This window comes from Gigantopelta aegis, chromosome 6 (genome assembly GCF_016097555.1).
Source record: "Gigantopelta aegis isolate Gae_Host chromosome 6, Gae_host_genome, whole genome shotgun sequence".
NCBI lineage: Eukaryota > Metazoa > Mollusca > Gastropoda > Neomphalida > Peltospiridae > Gigantopelta > Gigantopelta aegis.
Genome location: NC_054704.1, coordinates 37280576 through 37300198, shown reverse-complemented (window position 1 = coordinate 37300198; position 19623 = coordinate 37280576). Strand labels below are relative to the sequence as shown.

General features: G+C 35.5%; 1 protein-coding gene across 1 annotated transcript in view; it reads right to left on the bottom strand.

Moving 5' to 3' along the window:
- Positions 1 to 16589, bottom strand: part of LOC121375399 (transcriptional regulator ATRX-like) — a 71284-nt gene extending 54695 nt beyond the window's left edge. The window contains exons 1-4 of the mRNA XM_041502829.1: positions 16509 to 16589; positions 6601 to 6659; positions 1771 to 1799; positions 191 to 348 (exon numbers count right to left, since the gene is read on the bottom strand). Of these exons, the coding sequence (XP_041358763.1) occupies positions 191 to 348; positions 1771 to 1799; positions 6601 to 6606 (193 nt within the window). The 5' untranslated portion in view covers positions 6607 to 6659; positions 16509 to 16589. The remainder of the gene's footprint in view (positions 1 to 190; positions 349 to 1770; positions 1800 to 6600; positions 6660 to 16508) is intronic.
- Positions 16590 to 19623: the final 3034 nt, after the last annotated feature.

Below are 19623 nucleotides of genomic sequence, written 5' to 3'. Positions count from 1 at the left end.
CATACATCACCATAGAAATGCACGACTACATTTAGATTTGTCATCAATTGAACACAATAAATGCAGTTGCTTTACTTGATATGTGGTTTTTCGAATATCCCTAGCGAAAGTCGTGTAGTAGATTAGTTATTGTATCCTTGATGCAGATAAAATGGCTGTTACGTTTGTAAATCAGGTCACTACATTGTACCTTCAGGCAATTCTGGAATGGATTCACTGTCAGAGTTACAAGGTGATGCTGGTTTCAGTGAATTTTCCAAATCTGAGAATTCCTCGGAATCGGAGCTGCTGGCAGCTTTACTCTTCTTGCCAAAAGAAAGACGTACTTTTAAAGTGGATACTGGTTTTCTTTATTAGAAAAAAAAAGAAGAAAAGAATATTTATTAGCACGTGCAAAATACCAAAGAAATTATAATTTTTAAAGTCATTAAACTGCAAATAGTTGCCAAAGAACAGTCAAGTATAAACATATGCCACAACTGTGCTCTTAAACTTTGAAGTTAAAGACATTTAATATCAACCTATTTTACCGAGTCTGTCAAATACATCTTGAACCCAACATAATAATTTAAAAGAATAAAAGTGATATAACACCCCAGCAAATAATGTATCTAGACCAAATATGGCCTGCAAACAATATAACGGGGAGATTTTAAACATGATTTTACACTAGGTACCGATTGTCCTTTTCTTTATGTCAGTCTCAAACTTAAGAATTTGTCATACATGGCAATTTGAAAATAAAATTGCTGTGGGTGAAACGGCCCACCAACGGCAATTTAAAGCCTGCCCATGGCAAATGAAAAAAAAGGAAACTTTTGCAGCAAATAATGTTATATACTGGCAGTTAATGTACACCAGATGTAAACATTCTGCCATTATTGAGGAGCTTTACCGACGGCAGTTTGGTGCCAACAGTGATGCTCCCGACCTACGGCAATTTGTATCTCAACGACTGCAATTGCCACTGGCGCCATCGTTAAGTTTGAGCTCTAATGTTTTTAAATTTTGCACAACTTATTCAAATGACGTTTCAACTACCGTTATTGAGAGTTAAACTGACATGTTGAGGGTGTCACCGATGGCACTTTGTGCAGTGGAAAAAAGAAACATTATGCCAGTTTTATTGCAGTTACATAAGAGTTGTATTGCTCCTTGCAATTTCAGGGCACAATATTTCACTAGAACCGTTGTTCTGTTCGTGTGTCAGTTAAGCAATTTTAAAATCATGTGAACCGCCAATTGGTTATGGAGGTGAACAATTAATTTATAAAATTAAAAGTACTCTATCAGAAGTCAAATTGAAAATCAGTTTATTTTTTTAATACCAGTAAGTGGTTTACTATTAGGTACATGTATGTCTAACTCATCGGTTATTAGAACTATAGTCAAATAACCGAACAATCGGTTACCTAAGTAAAACTCAAATAAACCGACTTCCAATTACTTAACATTTTGAAATATTGTCCCCTGAATTTTGTACATTTCAAAGGAATACATACAGCAAAAAAACATTTCAATTTCGCTGCAAATAAAAAAAAATTAATTTCTGTAGGCAGCCTCAAAATCGACATAGGTGAGCAATTTTAGTTATGGACGACATATGCTTAAGTTTGAGCTCTGAAACAGTATCTTGAATACTTGGTATACTTAAATTTAAAGTTTCATAACTGACATGCAAACAGAATGAAAGTTCAAGTGAAATATTATGCCCCATGATAATGTCACAAAACATTTTAATAATAATAAAAACAGTTTTTAAAATTGTACCTTCTTGCTGAACCACTTCTGCTCTTGCCCTGTAAATAATTAAGATGCACAATGTACCACAATACATGTGAGCACAAAAGGTTCTGTAACTCCAAGTCAGGACTCAGAACTATTAACGTGCATCTATACCACAGAGGTTTCAGACACATATATACAAATTTACCAAGCAAATTCCATGACTTTCTTCGACTTTCCCCACAACCTTTTGAACAATTAATTTTTTTCCAGGAAGAAAAGTAAAGTTTGTTTTATTTAACAACGCCGCTAGAGCACATTGATTTTTTATCTTATCATCGGCTATTGGACATATGGTCATTCTGACACTGTTTTTAGAGGAAACCCGCTGTCGCCACATAGGCTACTCTTTTTACGACAGGCAGCAAGGGATCTTTTATTTGCGCTTCCCACAGGCAGGATAGCACAAACCATGGCCTTCGTTGAACCAGTTATGGATCACTGGTCGGTGCAAGTGGTTTACACCTACCCACTGAGCCTTGCGGAGCATTCACTCAGGGTTTGGAGTCGGTATCTGGATTAAAAATCCCATGCCTCGACTGGGATCCGAACCCAGTACCTACCAGCCTGTAGACCGATGGCCTGCCACGACGCCGGTCTTTTCCAGGAAGAAGTACTATATTATGGACTACGGCCAAACAAAAAAATAGGTGTATTTCCGGTCGACCGACCGTCCCTAGTTTTACACCCCCACCCCCCCGACCCTAAATTTTTTTCTCTCTTAAAATGAAAAAAAGAAAAGAAAAAAATAATATAAAAAAAAGAAAAGAAAAAAATAATATAAAAAAAAGAAAAGAAAAAAAAAGAAGTAAAAATAAAAGAGGACAACATCACCAAACAAAGAGTATTTCCTTCCTTGCACATTGTTTACGTACTATTATACGATACATTTTGCACATGTAATTCCCTTCCAAAAAACTATGGAAAAGCTTTAGTTCCTTCCCCTGATTAGCTACCACCGAACAGCTTGGTCGGTCACGGAAGTAACCGAATATACGAACATAGCCTTGGTACAGGTTATTTCGATTAAATATAATCGTATCAATTCAGCTTAATTCTCGTCTTCACTTAAATCAACAGATCTTATTATTAATGCATCTCAAATGTTTGCATAAAGTATTTAAATAAAGAACAATGAAATTTATACAAATGTCTCATTAATTTAAGGAAATACACAAACAGTGCATACCAATACTACTACAACAACAATGACAACAACAATAATGATAATAATAATAATAATTATTATTATTATTATTATTATTATGATAGTATTCAATTAAAAAAAAAAAACACCTACCTACCTACCCTAATTTTTGGGGGGATGCAATCGGAAAAATACCTTTTTTTTTTGTTTGGCCTAATACGGATAGACATATCCATGGGATTTTTTGGAAAAAAGATGATTAGATATTTAGCTATTCTGTCAGTTTCACATTATGAATAAAGAGACACATGTCATGATAAAGATCCTTAGACGATTTATACTGCATCTGTTAAATAATTTTCTTTATTTTATTCTTTAAAAAAAGAAGATGTTTTTAAAGGAATGCTCACACAAGGGCTTTGGGCTGGTATGTAATGACATATAATGCACATTATTGCTCAATATCAATAGGTATATAATTATATTTAATTAATAAAACAGTTAAATATGGCAGCTATAATATATATATGACGGGCTACACAACAAGTCGAAATAGTTGTACCATGTTTTGTTCATGCATTAACCTATGTACTGTACTGAAATGATACATAGTCTTGACACAAAAATACATACCGGTATTGTGTAATAAACCTATCGCCCCTAAAATGGTAATGGACATGGGTTTATTACTGTACAAAGTTCTGTAAAACTATTGATTAAGTAGATTTTCCCATTTAAAATCACAGAATTGACCAATTACGTAAAAGTTTGTTTTATTTAACGACGCCGCTAGAGCACATTGATTTTTTATCTTATCATCGGCTATTGGACGTCAAACATATGGTCATTCTGACACTGTTTTTAGAGGAAACCCGCTGTCGCCACATAGGCTACTCTTTTTACGACAGGCAGCAAGGGATCTTTTATTTGCGCTTCCCACAGGCAGGATAGCACAAACCATGGCCTTTGTTGAACCAGTTATGGATCACTGGTCGGTGCAAGTGGTTTACACCTACCCATTGAGCCTTGCGGAGCACTCACTCAGGGTTTGGAGTCGGTATCTCGATTAAAAATCCCATGCCTCGACTGGGATCCGAACCCAGTACCTACCAGCCTGTAGACCGATGGCCTGCCACGACGCCACCGAGGCCGGTCTGACCAATTACGTAGTCCCAAAGAAAAGAAAATTATCACTTGGGTATCATGGATTGTTGTTTTTGCTCCAACGTAGCATACCAATAGGCCTAATAGTGTACATTTTCCCTTTGATTCACTTAACCGAGAAAAATACTATAACTCCATTTTGTTTCGTTAATGCAATCTGAAATATATTTAATTAAATACTGTAAATCATGAAATAAATGTGTCACGATATTCAGGGCATAAAATGTGGTTTTAGTGTTTGCACGAACGATTTTCTCCATTGGTTCAGATACAAATAAAAAGGTTAACCAGCAACAGTAATCAAATGAGAATCTAACATGGACGATTTTCGTAGCTTTTCTCCAAATTCTTATCATAAATACTAAATTATTATTAATATTTGGTATGCTGGGACTAACTTGAAAGCTGCCATTTACATTTCTGCATACTACCCCATCGGTACTGTCACAGGGGAATACTTGTTGGCGCCAAACAATAGTCTGAACGAAACAGGGATTTTCCGGAAGCTTCGAGCTTCTGGGTCTGAACGAAAAAAAACTAAGTTCTGCGAATCCTCGATCGATCCAATCGATGCTGCAACTCAGTGTTTCATCATGTTCTAATTTCCACTTCGTTATTTTAAAGTCCCTTATTAAACGTACTATTTTCTTCGCCGTGTATGTCATATTTTAATAAATTGATTTAGCAAGGGTTGTACTTGTTTTCATTACAATACATGCTTCAGAATTAATGCATACATTTCAACGTAACCACACAGGTGACAAAAAGTAAATAAATATATAGAACTTCACATACGGTTTTTTTGCTTCCTATTTATTGCACGAGTTTATTGTGCGAAAGAATATTTACCATGAGACCGTGTAGTGGTCGAGTGGTATGTTCTTGCTCACAATAAACGTGTTCATGGGTGCATATAAATGCATTCTTGTATTAATGCGTTGGGCAAAGGTATTAAAAACAAACAAACAAAAACATAAATACCAACTTCAATTTAATAAAAAAAACCTCTGGTTTGTAGTAATCCTATTATTTTAGTTCACCATTCATGTGTTTTCATAGCAGCCATGCCAGCTGGAACTACTCATGCAGTCGCCTGACCAGGAAGTGCTAAGTAGTGTACTTATAACTACAACGGTATGTAAAGACTATTGCTCACGCTTTCGAGTTGTGATTGCTTCTAATTAACCCACCAGAGATGAGCAGAAGATAAAACAGTAGGCTACAATCATGTGCTGGTTTAATGCATATCGATGTGGAAGTTTGTAAATGTTACGAAGCCTAATGAAATTCAGCAAGATCCCCAAAAGGCATTAACAAAACAAGAAGCAAAGATAACATAGAAATTGTCAACACCGTCTCTAAAGAAATTGACACCATCGTTACAAAAATGCACTGTCACTACGAACCAGAAATGAGAGTGAAGATTGGGAAATATGTTGCAGGACATGGCAACACAAGGGTAGCAGCAAAATTCAGCAAGAAGCTAAAACAAAAAATAGGAGAAAGTACTGTCCGTGTCATGAAATAGCAGTACTTGACGGCAATCAACACATCAAAGGGAAAAAAGGTCACGTCTAGTAGTTCAAACCTTGAGAGTAAGGTTGATTTACGGCTTTCTCTTCTTATGAAACCACTGCACGCCAGATGGATTCTCAAGTGTGTTTGACAAACTTAGTGAAAATGGACATAATTCTAAGTGGGAGAAAATAGCCAGGCTTACAGATGCCATTGCTAACGCGCATGCTCTGTTGAAGTTCCAGTAAGATTCGAAATGAACAATTTACCTAAAAATTGTATGTTTTATTTTATTTTTTTAAAATACTCGCACTATATTCATGATTACCTTTATTTAGACAAAAATAAAATGTGTCAAGTAATTATTGCGCCAATGCATTAATCACATTTTTCGCATTAATTTCTTGCTCATATTAATTTCATGATTTACAGTAGTTTATTATATTATCATGTCATTTATGTTGTTTTACAAGTCAGGTTGATCAAAGAAAAGCACCTTATCATAATTACTGCTTTTGTTTACACTGTGGATACAGGAGTTGGTCGGAGCCAACGTCACTTCGCCCCAAGCTAGAGTACAGGATGCCTCGAAAACAAAACAAAAGAAAAATGGCCACCCCCATTTAGCAGGAATAGTCACGGTTTTCTTTATGAACTCTAAAATTATATGTTTTTCATTTGTTAAAGTGTCAGTATGTGTTGGTGGTCCGGGTAATAATATTACCAACACAGGGCTCATCTTCGAGTATACTCTCCCTTTAAAGCCACATTTTTTAATTTTGGTAAAAAAAACACCCCACTCATTTGCAACAGTACAACTACTAATATCTTTTTTTAGTATTGATAGTAAATCGGGAAACACAGTAGGGTTAAACCCTAATTTTTAACTGTTCAGATGAGTTGGCATTAACACGGTGCATTGTAAAAATTAAATGATGCACTAATGCTTCCTACGTTAAGCTATATCCACAGAATGTAAAACAACATACCTCCATCTTGTAGATTTAGCCAATAGACGCTTGGTACATGACGTTTATCAGCACATAACCTGGAAATAAAAGAATAATGCTAACAGGATTCATACATTTGTAACTTAAAGTGCTGTGCCAGACCATACACTAAAATTTCAAATTCCACAATTAAATGCTTTCTTAATTCATCGCAATAATATTTTACACCGATATGTAAATCAATAATTACGAAAATGCCACATAAAAGTATTAAAACATCACTCCCGTAGAACACTGCCGGAAACGACCGAGTAAAATACTCGGTCAAAACATTTGCTTGTAAATAGCCGTGAGGGAACGCGCTTCACAGAAACCTACCACGAGATGACTTCAAGCGAAAGTGGGACCGACAGCGACTGCCAAGCTCATTGATTATGTGATTCTTCTTTTGATGATGAATAGTGTAGTAATGACGACTGGGACTAATATGTGTGCAACACAACAAATAATGCCTTATTAGTTTGAACCTGGAACATCTTCCGACGAACCACCGGCCTGACAGATTACCACTAATTTACAACTTGTATTCTTGTTTTGTTCTTTAGCTTTTCGTGCAAATTATTTTGTTAAACTGTATGTTCTAATACTCATAGAAATGACGATAAATAACTCTTGAATTCTACGAGTCAAGTGGATCCGATATCGGCAATTTTAAGAAATAAACAAAACCGACTTTTAGTCCGTCCCATCCCTCTATGAAGATGTTTTTTTGAGTTAATAATTTCAGTTTAGTTTGACGTAAAAAAAAAAAGTAAATGTTTTGAAAATAACAAAACAATACTATTTTTTGTGTGCAGTTGTGAAAACAGTCTGCTCAGAAATAAATAACTTATAGCACATTCCATAGTATGAAAAAAGGTTTTCTCTGTGGGAAGATATAGTAAAATTAATTTAATGTATTTATAGTCTGTTTTAATTTGTGAATTTTTTTTTAGTGTCTACGCTTATTCAGCACCCTACGTTTAATTACATCTTTTAAAAATGTAACCGCCTACGCTAATTTGGCACCCAACGCTTATTACAATTCTTAAGTTATCATAAGGGTTACCCATTTTTCGCGACCACAGAATCGCAAATCTTAAACGGAATTGACAATTTTCCGAGTTGTCAAATAAAATGCCAACTTTTGTGGTGAAATAATATATTTATTTATTTATTTATTGATATACATACATAATTTGCAAAAACCAAGGACTGTGTTAATAAGCCGGTTCATGGTTACTGAAAGATACAGCTCGAGTACTAGAGCAAGATGGACATTTGGAAAGTTACGACGCTCTCATTATGACCAGAGCAAACTGTATACTAAAACTAAAACTGTAAACTAAGCAATCCATATTACCAAACAATTTTCACTCTAATGCAACAACAATCCTTTACCACTCTAATCGAACAACAATCCTATGCAGGACTCAAACTTACTGTAAAAAAATTAAAAAATTGCCGTTGGTGAAAAGGCTCACAGATGGCAACTCTGAGTGTGCCCGACAGCAATATTTATTTATTTCTTTTTTAAACGACTTTTGCAGCAAATAAACTTGACTAAAAGGTTATTTTTCTGTATGTAAATGTAGTCATATTTCTTCAATTTATGTCAATAAACATAATAAACAAGAATTTATTATAAATGGAATCATGGACTACTAGCGTAAGCTAACATTTAATGGAACCTGGTGTTTCTGAGACGAAGTTGCCCAAGATTTTGGTGAATATGATAGGAAAATTGTCCCATGGATGATATTAAATTGTATACAGTGTTCTCGTTGAGTGAAAATTAAAAGAGGGAGGTCGCGCAACCCCACACCTCACCATATATATAAAAAATAAAAATAAAAAACACTGAAAAGCAAAAAAAAAAGGGGGGGGGGGGGGGGAGAGAGGAGAGAGAAACGTTTGGTTACCATATATCGTTGTGTGTTGGCCAACTTTCTGGAAAACCCTATCCCTTATTTTGCCCCTTAGTATCTGGTACTGAAAAGTTGGTGTGATATACAAGCTGTCTTATCTTTTATGCAATGTTAGTTAAAACGGAGTGTCCGTTTTGTTAAACATTGTAAAACAGATCAAAGTTTTAATATTATTATTTTAATAAAGATTTTAAGATATCTAAAAAATAATAAAGCTTTTTTTTAAGTTATCCTCTACTGTGGGATAACATTTTTCTGTTCTTTCCATCTTCATCCAATGAATCGATCGCATTGATGTTGCCAGCTGATAAAAAGTCGTTTCGCTTTTGTAAAGGTGGTGTATATATTATTTGGCACCCAAGATAAATGATTTTAATAATGAACACTACCACTTCCATTGTTTTTATAAACGGTGATACCCCCCACATCCCATTTTTTTTAACATTTCTAATAATTAATAAAGAATTGCTGAAGAAACAAATAACAGTAAGTAAAATTATCAGTTACGACAAATTAAATCAGCAATTGAGGATAAAATATCAGACACGAGTTAGTGGACACAAAAGACAGAATGACCATTCTGATCATATGACAAATTTGGCACCAAATAAGTGGTTTTTCAGACAGATATTGTCGAAAAAATTAAATTTTTTTTAATTCATTGCTAAACTAAAATATAACTTATTGTGTGTATTAAATATACAAATGGATACTGGTATGCAGGCAGGGCTCACGCTATCGGTAGCCTAATTAGACATTGGCTAATTTTTACAAAAAATGGCTAATAAAATTTGCAAGTGGCTAAAATTTTGGCTAAGCCATTTTCTGTCTTCTGATGTCAACAAACTGTTACATAATCTATCCGACACTCAAACATAATAATAATACCAAATATTCAATTAGCATAGGCCTAATAGTGATCTCGCGACCAGTAACAAGAAACGATGTCATCCAGAATACAGCGTGGGTCTAATTTTAACGGCATGCATTCAACGTGTATAAAATCAAAGTCTGTAACGTGTTATTTCAACTTTGTAAAGTCTTTGAACCAAAGTAATAAAAACAGACCGACAATGCGTGTCAATTTGAATACACATGCCAGTTCAGGGCCGAAAGACATGAAGGCTATCCAAAGGATTGAGTTCAGCCAGACGGAGCGAAAAGAAAACGTTCGCTAGACTGGTTTGTGCGCTTCACGTTAAACCAAATGGACACGACAGACACCAATCAAATAGTTCGCGAACGTTAGGAAGAACGTTCGTTGGCTGAACTGAGGAAAGCTCTCGGAACAAATACGTCAGCTGACACCCACGTGTCAAGAGACATTGTTGCGGACATTAAACAATACGATTACACGTAAGTAAATCTTGGATGTAAATTTGTAGAAAAACAATAGTTGGTCGCAGCAATGAATACCTAACTGCAGTTTCGGTTATTTCTTTGTCTTTGTTAATTTCGTACCCATGGTAGAGAACACGCATGCAGATCGCGGGAAATGAACATGCGGTATTTATACAAATTGCAGTTAAACGTACACTGAATAAAATTAGTTTACAATAATCATATTTGTTAGATATAGATTTGTAAGACTGAGGTGAAATTTAATAAGTTAGCTGGATTTTAAAAAGACAGTAACTTTTTTCTTTTGTGTGTGTGTGTGTTATTATTTTTTTAATAAATGAAATACGTCAGCATTCTTAGCCTAGGTATTTTACAAGCAGAAATCACAAACATTTAACATGACGCTGAAATCAACAGCAACAACATTGTGTAAATTATGAAATTGTAAGGGGTGGGGAATTGATGGGTCACTAAAAAAATAAAAAAGCAATTCAACCTAACAAAGATAGCTATTTCAAGAAATAATGAGTTTTTTATTTGGGGAAAAAAAAGGAAGACAGAAAAAACAACACCCTCCATAAACATTTTCCCACTCACATATTTCTGTATGATTGTTAATTTAATGTCATAGGCCTTGGTGAACCCCCCCCCCCAGCTGAAAAATCAAAGTAATATATTAACTGCCCCTACCCCCATTGCTGTCTTTGATTTTCATCAGGTAATACGGTTTTGTTATTCAGATTTATTTCAGTTTGTACACAATTAGCTGAAAAAGATGCATTTTCATATTCATAAATAAATACTCTATACAGTACTAGGTAAAACAATTTTGGCTAAAGCATTTTCAATATGGCTAATAAAAATTCCATTTGGCTAATATTTTGGCTACAGGTATTTTTGATCCAGGGTGAGCAGAAAGAACTTGCCCGTTCGCCAAATGAGAATAAACATTCTTAAGGACAATTTTAAAAAATGCAATAAGTGTTATTAATAATGTTTTGTCACTATATCTATATACTGTGCCTGAAGTGAAGACGCAGTATATTATAATATTGTTAATAATGTAAAATGCAGGGGTGCAGAAATGGAAAATAGTTCACTAGCCCGCCGGACCAGAACCAACTACCGTATATCTTTGCCTATAAGTCGAATTTTTTTCACCCAAAAATTATTTTATAACTTGGGGGGTCGACTTATAAGAGGGTAAAAAAAATTCAACAAAAAATATTACTGTTTTGTGGATTATTTTACAAGTTTTATTGTTGAAGTATGCCATGTATTTATACTCAAATATGTTAATTTGACACATTTATTTTTTATAACCTATTTTTTTTGGGCATTAGAACGGTTTTGGTTATGCGAAAAGGCGTACGATCTCACTCACATGCCAAGACAACAGTCCACTTAGTTAAATTAACAGTCATCACTAATAGTAAAAATGTAAACAATACTAACTACCTGTTGCCCGAGTTTATTTTGAAATCTGGTCACTGGCATTAATGGTTGTTCAAACAATGTTTTGGCGGTGATTAACTTCATGAATATTACTGAGCTTTCCCTTAAAATAGACTGATCTCTGCAGTTCACTATCTAGAGCAATAGGGACACACATCATTTGTACAAAAACCAGTGTACTTTCCAGAGTTATCCTCCTTACATGTATTAATATGGCGGCAAAACGTGATACTTTCAGTTTTATCGTAGTGATCTGTTGTCAGTGTTTATAAATAAAGTTGTTGTCTGTGCACAAAACCATCTGTACAGTACTATACAGTAACAGTCAAACAGCTTTCACTCTCTACTAAGGGAATATTTCGTTTTGATGCTATGTAATAATGATAGTTTGATTGGAATAGTCTGATTATATTGCGATGTACAAAACGTGAAAACCGAAGTTTGTAAAATAATTTTCTTTTGTTCAAATATTCTTGTTCTCATGTGCTGAAAATAAGAAATATTTCAATATTTATAAGTAGTTTTTCATGGGTCGACTTATAAACGGGTCAATAAAAAAATATGTTTTCAGGGCTTGAAATTAGGGACTCGACTTATAGCCGAGATTGACTTACAGGCGAAGATATACGGTACAATTGACTAGCCCGCCAGATTTTCTAATAGTCCGCCAGCCTATACAACAATATATTATTGTTTAACAATATAAAGTAAAAGTAAAGTTTGTTTTATTTAATGACGCCACTAGAGCACATTGATTTTTTATCTTATCATCAGCTATTGGACGTCAAACATATGCAGTGCTCAATTTTAAGGATTTTGGTTGCTTGCCCGGCGGGCAAGTATGGGTTCACATTGAGGTTGACCATCCAAAAATTTGATTGCCCTGTTTTCATCCGTGTTTTGAAACTAGAGTTATATTTATATTCCAATAAAACAGTAACCAACAGGTTAGGAATTAATATGTTGTCAATGTAAAATATAATATGTACTGTACTTTTTAATAACGTTTTTAAATGTTTGTAGTTATACACATAGGGCCTAATTGCTTAAGATTGTTGTGATTTGGCGACACATCAGCTATTTTCTAATCGAATGTACTCTATATTCCAATCGAATGCACTGGAATGTTTACTATTTGGAATACTTCAGCTAATTACGATTTTTCCTGATGTCTCACAGAATCAGCCGAGGAGTTCCGAGTGGCAAACAAACCCACGTGATTTCGACTGATGCTTTAGTAGAGGGGATGATTTTCCGTTTCAGATTTTTGAAAATTCTGTGTTGTTTTTTCCTTTTTGTGTGTTAATTAGTGTCATGTTTTATTATTATAAACTATATCCATTTGTGTTTTATTGTTCCAGCTCTGAGCTTGTTGGCTATTGCTATTTTTTAAATACCTGTAAACTTTTTTGTTGACACAAACTTAAAAGAAGAAGAAGTTAAGTAATGTTTTCTTGCCACTAATAAAGACTAAAAAAGTGATGTACCATATTTTCTGGCATTGGTGTATAAACCACACCACTTGGTTCTAGACAACGTTTCGACCTTCGTCCGTACATAAGCCGCAGTTAAAACAAAGTTACAAACTTAATTACTGTTAATTATTGTTTGTATTTAATAATAATAAAGAGATCCATTCTCCCTTAAATTCAAACAATACATAATTGTTGATTGTGTGGCTTTCTGTCTCATTTCATTTAATGGATTATGGTTAAGATTCATAAACAAAACACACATTTGACAAACCCCGCTATTTTCATGAAAATATTAACAAGAACTTGGTAATGCATTGTTTGTAATCTTACATTAGTTGCCAAAAATATATAAATAAATAAATACATAACATTTTATTTGGTCCAGTATGATTACAAAACGTGAACCAAAAAAAAAAAAGTGCACAAGTAAGAATTACTAGTACCCACTCGATTACACATGTATGTTTCTCTGTATCCTAACTAGCGTGCCGTGTGCACAAATTACATATTCAAACGTGGTCGGGTCAAGCTGGATATAGGCCAGCAGTAGTGAACCGACACTAAGCACTGTTCTGTCGATCGTTTACAGTTTCGACATTGTTTTATAACTTTTAAATGAAGGCCTTTAAAAGAACAACAAAAAACAAACAAACAACAAAAAACAAACAAACAAAAAAAAAAACAATAATTGTTTAGAATTATGAAAGCGGAAATGCAGAGCACAATAATGACAATAGATCGAGTCGAGCCGCGACGTCACTATTCTAACTTTACATTTCCAATAAAATGCTGACTCCTTAGATAAGCCGACCCCAGCCTTTGATTTGATAATTTTTGTATCAAAAAGTCGGCTAATACACAGCGATATACGGTATATAATCAACATTCTTAAATTGTATTAGTTCATGTTTATTTTTATATTTCAAATCAAATTTTACTGTGTAAAGTGACACAGGTAAACAGTCAACATGCTTTTGTTACAAGCTTACAGCGTAACTTCCGAGAAGGAACGGTTCTGGTAGTGTTTAGGCATACGAAAGTTGGCATACAAAAACACTATATGCGTGTTTTTCATGATCGTGGAAAATCATCCCCTGTACTTTAGATAACGACAGTTTAAAAGCGATTGTGGGCAAGGAAACTGCACATTATTATGCGACACAACTCCTTTTGGTGTTTAAACAAGTCAGTCGTCCGACGGGCAACTAGTATCATAGAATTAAGTTGCCCGACTGAATATTAGGTCGTCACAGACCGGACGACCGTAAAAATTGAGCGCTGATATGGTCATCCTGACACTGTTTTTTTTTATAGAGGAAACCCGCTGTCGCCACATAGGCTATTCTTTTACGACAGGCAGCAAGGGATCTTTTATTTGTGCTTCCCACAGGCAGGATAGCACAAACCATTGCCTTTGTTGAACCAGTTATGGATCACTGGTCGGTGCAAGTGGTTTACACCTACCCACTGAGCCTTGTGGAGCACTCACTCAGGGTTTGGAGTCGGTATCTGGATTAAAAATCCCATGCCTCGACTGGGATCCGAACCTAGTACCTACCAGCCTGTAGACCGATGGCCTAACCACAACACCGGTTATTTTTAACAATATATACACAATGTATATATATAATGTCAAAACATTATTAAAGACACTTGGCAAGTGATCAACATCATGTGGCAAACGAACGAAATCAACAAGTTTTTAAATATTCTGGTAAAGACTTAACGGAACCATTTTTGTTGCCTAAAACGGAACCGATTTGTCTACAATGGCACCTAAGTGTATTGACGAAAATGGTACTTTTTTTTTTTTACTTTTTTTTTTATAGCTATAACGTCATTTCTATGTATTAGGGAAAACGGTGTTACAAAGTAATACTTAATTAATGTAGCTGTTGTCTTATTGTAGGTATCATCTTTTACAACTTTTAATACTGTTTTAGCCATAATTTTTTTTTTATATTTGGTTCTGTACAAGTCATATAGTCATAGATTTTGGTTCTGTTTTCATTTAGGACCGTTATCCATTTTTGCTATAACCTGTTTCCGGAATGTGACGTCTGTGCAGTTTGGTGGAACTCCGAAGTTGGCAATGCAGTACACGTATTATTGTGGCATTGGAACTATTTTGTCATCATTCTGAACTGTTTGGAATTCTGCTATGACTGATGCGGAGTCGCAGATTTAATGAAAAAAAATTAAAATACTAATAAATGAAATTTACAGTCAGTCGGTCAAAAAAGGACGGATCACCCATCAGACTGGTAGTTTTACTCACAATTGGCGAGTACCTTCTGCACCCCTGAGTGAGAACATATAATATACAACACAGGGTACGACTAGTTCCATCAAGTGGTACTAAATAAACACCCATTAACTCCAACCAGGACCCAAACACCCGTCAGACATACATTCAGACAATGTCCATACATGTTTATACATTTTGCCATCAGTAAGTAGCTTTACCAATGGCAGTAATTTGTATCCTGTGCCACAAAAGTGTCATCGATGGCACCCCCAGCCGACGGCACTTTATATATCACAGATGGCAATTGCTGCTGTTAAGTTCGTGACCTGCTGTTTGATATTAAATACTTTTACATTAATCATTTACGAGTTCCCCGATAACAAATATTTCATACATTATACATGAATACACAAGAGCATCGGAAGCAATTGGTATCTATCTATATTAATATTACTATGCGAGCACCATAGGAAGAGAAAAAAAAAACATTCCTGGCCAAAAAAGTGGCCGTAGAACTCCTGACGCCCCTGATACACACACTAGTGACTAGAGGAAGAAACCTGTCAGCTTCTACATATTTAACCAGAACATTATCGAAAGGTAGTTCAGTCAGGAATCTTTTGACTACTGTTTGTAGGTACAGATTGCACATTTTGATATACATCTATCTATACTAATATTACTATGCGAGCACCATAGGAAGAGAAAAAAACAAGTTCCTGGCCAAAAAAGTGGCCGTAGAACTCCTGACGCCCCTGATACACACACTAGTGACTAGAGGAAGAAACCTGTCAGCTTCTACATATTTAACCAGAACAGTCAGGAATCTTCGACTACTGTTTGGTAGGTACAGATTGGACATTTTGATATACATTAATCTCTGACTGTAATGAAAGGCTGATCACTTTTCAAATATCGGTCTTGCTCTTTTATGGTCAGAGTTCTGGGGCTACAAGTGCAGACAAAACAAAGGTGCTACAAATCATCAAATATCTATCATTAACCTTGTTTACGATCACTATGGTACAAAGTGCACAGTATAGTATGAAATTAAAATGAACACAAAATTAATATAAGGCTACATGGCAGAAGTGTGTAATCAGTAATCATGTAATGTGACAAAAAACTGCATATGCAAAGCCCTAACACTGACAGCTCTTGTAATTCTTCTTAAAGATTTTGATAATCAGATTATCTATATACAAACATAAACAATAGTAAAATTGTGCGTGATCGTTCTTTTAGTTTAAGTATATTTAGTAATTCAAATATAACAATGATTTTCATGAATGTAATTTATGTCAAAAGGCAATTTTTTTTTTCTTCACATTTTCCGCGAAAAAAGAATCTTAATTAAATGCCGAATATTGACGATCAGTGATTTGTATGCGAACGGTATCGGCTTACGAGAAACCATTGACATTAAAATCGTAATATCCTAAAATATGCAATGACAGTTACCTTAAAATCGAATCTGGACTAGAAAGATGATTTTCCGAGAGTTACCTTCTGATGCTTCTCTAGAAAATGGCGGCGAGAAGGAACAATGATCACGTGACTGACGTCACTACTTCATTAACATAAATTATGCATATAATTTGCATAATGTATGCACATAAACTAATTTGCATATGATTTACATAACATAAAAATTTACTTCCAAAAAATTATTTTTATATTTTGACATTTGGGCATAATGACATTTTGCATTTGGCGCCACTAATTGCAGTGGTAGTGGTCCGAATGAAGTGTTGTTACTAATGACGTTCCAGGCGCGTGTGCAGGAATTTTACTTAGCAGGGCCAAGACTATGCAACGGCGGATCTAAGGGGACTCCAGCCCCAGATAATTTTGCGACAATTATATATATATATATATTTAATTTTTCACGTTGAAGAATCCGAGGAACAACTAATAAAAAGGTCTAGCTTTACGCATGCCGCTTCCCCCAAATGGATTTTTTGGATCCGCCACTGCTAAGCAAAGTTAATAGAGGGTTGAGACATGCTCCCCTGGAAAATGTATTGAAAAAAAAATATGAAATTCTGCTTAAGCAGGGAAGGGTTTGGCCCTCCAAAACCCTCCCCTGAACACGCGCCTGCTTGAACAATTTTGATTTTAGACACTTGGGTAGGAAGCGGGGGAGTTTATATATATAATACTCAAAGATGGTTTAACAGTTTCCAGTCGTTCTGACCACTTCTTCGCGCTTAAATTATACTGCCGACAACTTTGTTTGTATTTACCCGATGCGGTAGACTACTTCTCAAAGATGTCCAACCGACTACCGTTCTAAATACTGCGTACAAAGATGAAGGGGGGGGGGGGGGGTAATCAAAAATCATTTCGAAAAATCGTTTACTGTGTGTGGCACAATTACTTCCAGTGTAAATCTATAATTTTTGGGAAGGTGTCGAGAACTGTGAACAGGAAACTCTTGAACCCGTGAGATATGCCAAGTGAGTGAAAGATTATGTCACCCTAACAGTGTATAAGCTCCCAGTGTTTATGTGAGGTCAAAACTCGATGCTGATTACATACACGACATACACAGGAACGACGGCATATTTGTGAACTGTAAACAGTTAGAAACGAACAGAAGAAAATATTTTATTACACTCGTACAAGAATTCCCAATATTTCAAACACTAAATAAAATACGATTTTTTTTTATTATATCATCAACTGCCCTAAAACACAATTCATTACAGTCGCCCAACTCTGCTCAGATTTGGACACAGCACGAACTACTCTGCTAACCAGACCCCCTGCTAATTAATAACATTTATGTTAATTTACTGAGTATCGAAGATCAGACAAAAGACAATAGAATCTGTTACACTACATGTACTTTATTAGATACAGTTTTAGTTTAGTTTTTTGTTGTTAGCGATTAATATTTTATGTACTTTAGTTTTGCTGGTCAACCAGACTATGTTTTTATTATTAATATTATTCATATATGAACATGGAAATAAAGTTATTGTATTGTATTGTATTAATTAGACTCTTATATAGTTTGTTCCCTTTACACCCATGTCAAATCAAGTGCCCTAGTTTTCCCAATAATGACATATTTAGCCTAGGTCTACATGTCAAGAGCTGTTGGCGGTTTGTTCGGCTGAGTAGCTCCGAGTGCAACCGTAAATTAACGTACAAAGACGAATGATATTCGGAATGGTTCGAGATAGGCCTACCGGTGCGAATGTAATCAAATTTTCATGTTTCCGTTTGGAGTTGGTATCTGGATTAAAAATCCCATGCCTCGACTGGGATCCGAACCCAGTACCTACCAGTTTGGAGACCGATAGCTTAACCACTGCGCCACCGAGGCCGGTAGGTAAATTGAAAGTAGCATCATTGAGACATGTTCTAGTTCATTTCAGTTCAATTTTATTTTCGTGTTTATATCCCATATCCCAGTTCAACCAAGCTGTCCTGGGCACACACCTCGGTGTTCTAGCATTTAAAAGAAACAGCAAAAACACATACGGATGCACAATTCCTGAACCTAGTCTGAGTTGTTTGTGATGGCATCGTGGGTTAGGTAAGTGCTGTCTTGTATCACTCTCTACCGCTTGAATCGTTAGTGAAACAATGTTAAAACGTAATATACAAACATGAAAGTCTAAACATACTAAACGTAAGTTTCGCTTCCTTATTTTATCACCATATCATTTATCAGTGATATTCTACATGAACGCGATGACGTACGTGTTTATGTGTGTAGGCCTATGTGTGTGCGTGTCACGGTGTATAATATATATGTAGGCCTGTTGTATATATGGATGGATGGATGAATGAATGTATGCGCACGTATGTTTGTGTGTGTGAGAGAGCGCGCGCGCACTGAATGTTATTCGACAAATTAATGTTACAAATTTGTATTTTATTTATATTATTACCGGTGTATGTAACCATCTAAAGTGTTACTACACCAATTACGAAAACTAGATCCCCGTATATTGCATTAGGGGCCGAAACGGTTTGAGGCCGAAACGTCTGGGGCCGAAACGTCCTGACACCGAACCGCCTGGGTCTCACTACACAGATGTCATCTGCCATTGTAACACATGTTAAACTGCCCAATTTCAAGCGAAGATTGCCCATAGAACGGGTTCTCGTTGGCACTAACAACATACACCATTGCAAACATACATTATATAAGCATTTATTTTCACTCCAAAATTGAGAACATTTCCGTCTCAGTTTTTTGCTATATGACCGCATCTGGCTGTAGTACCGGTCCGAACAGGTGGTTCATTAACCGATTCACTCCGGCTGTCACTTGCGCCCAAAAGGTCGATGCACAATATTACAAAATAACATGGGCAAAATACAGCCAGAAGGCTTACCATTAATACATATTGTTTTAATTCTTCACCATTTCCTAGAAGTGAATATGTGAACCATAACATGTGTCACAATTAGGAACTATAGTGGACCGTCATCAATGAACTCTCACCCGGAAGTGATCTGTGTAGTGAGATCTGGTCACGACAACCGTGATCAATGAACTGTCACCCGGGAGTGATCTATGTAGTGAGATCTGGTCACGACAACCGTGATCAATGAA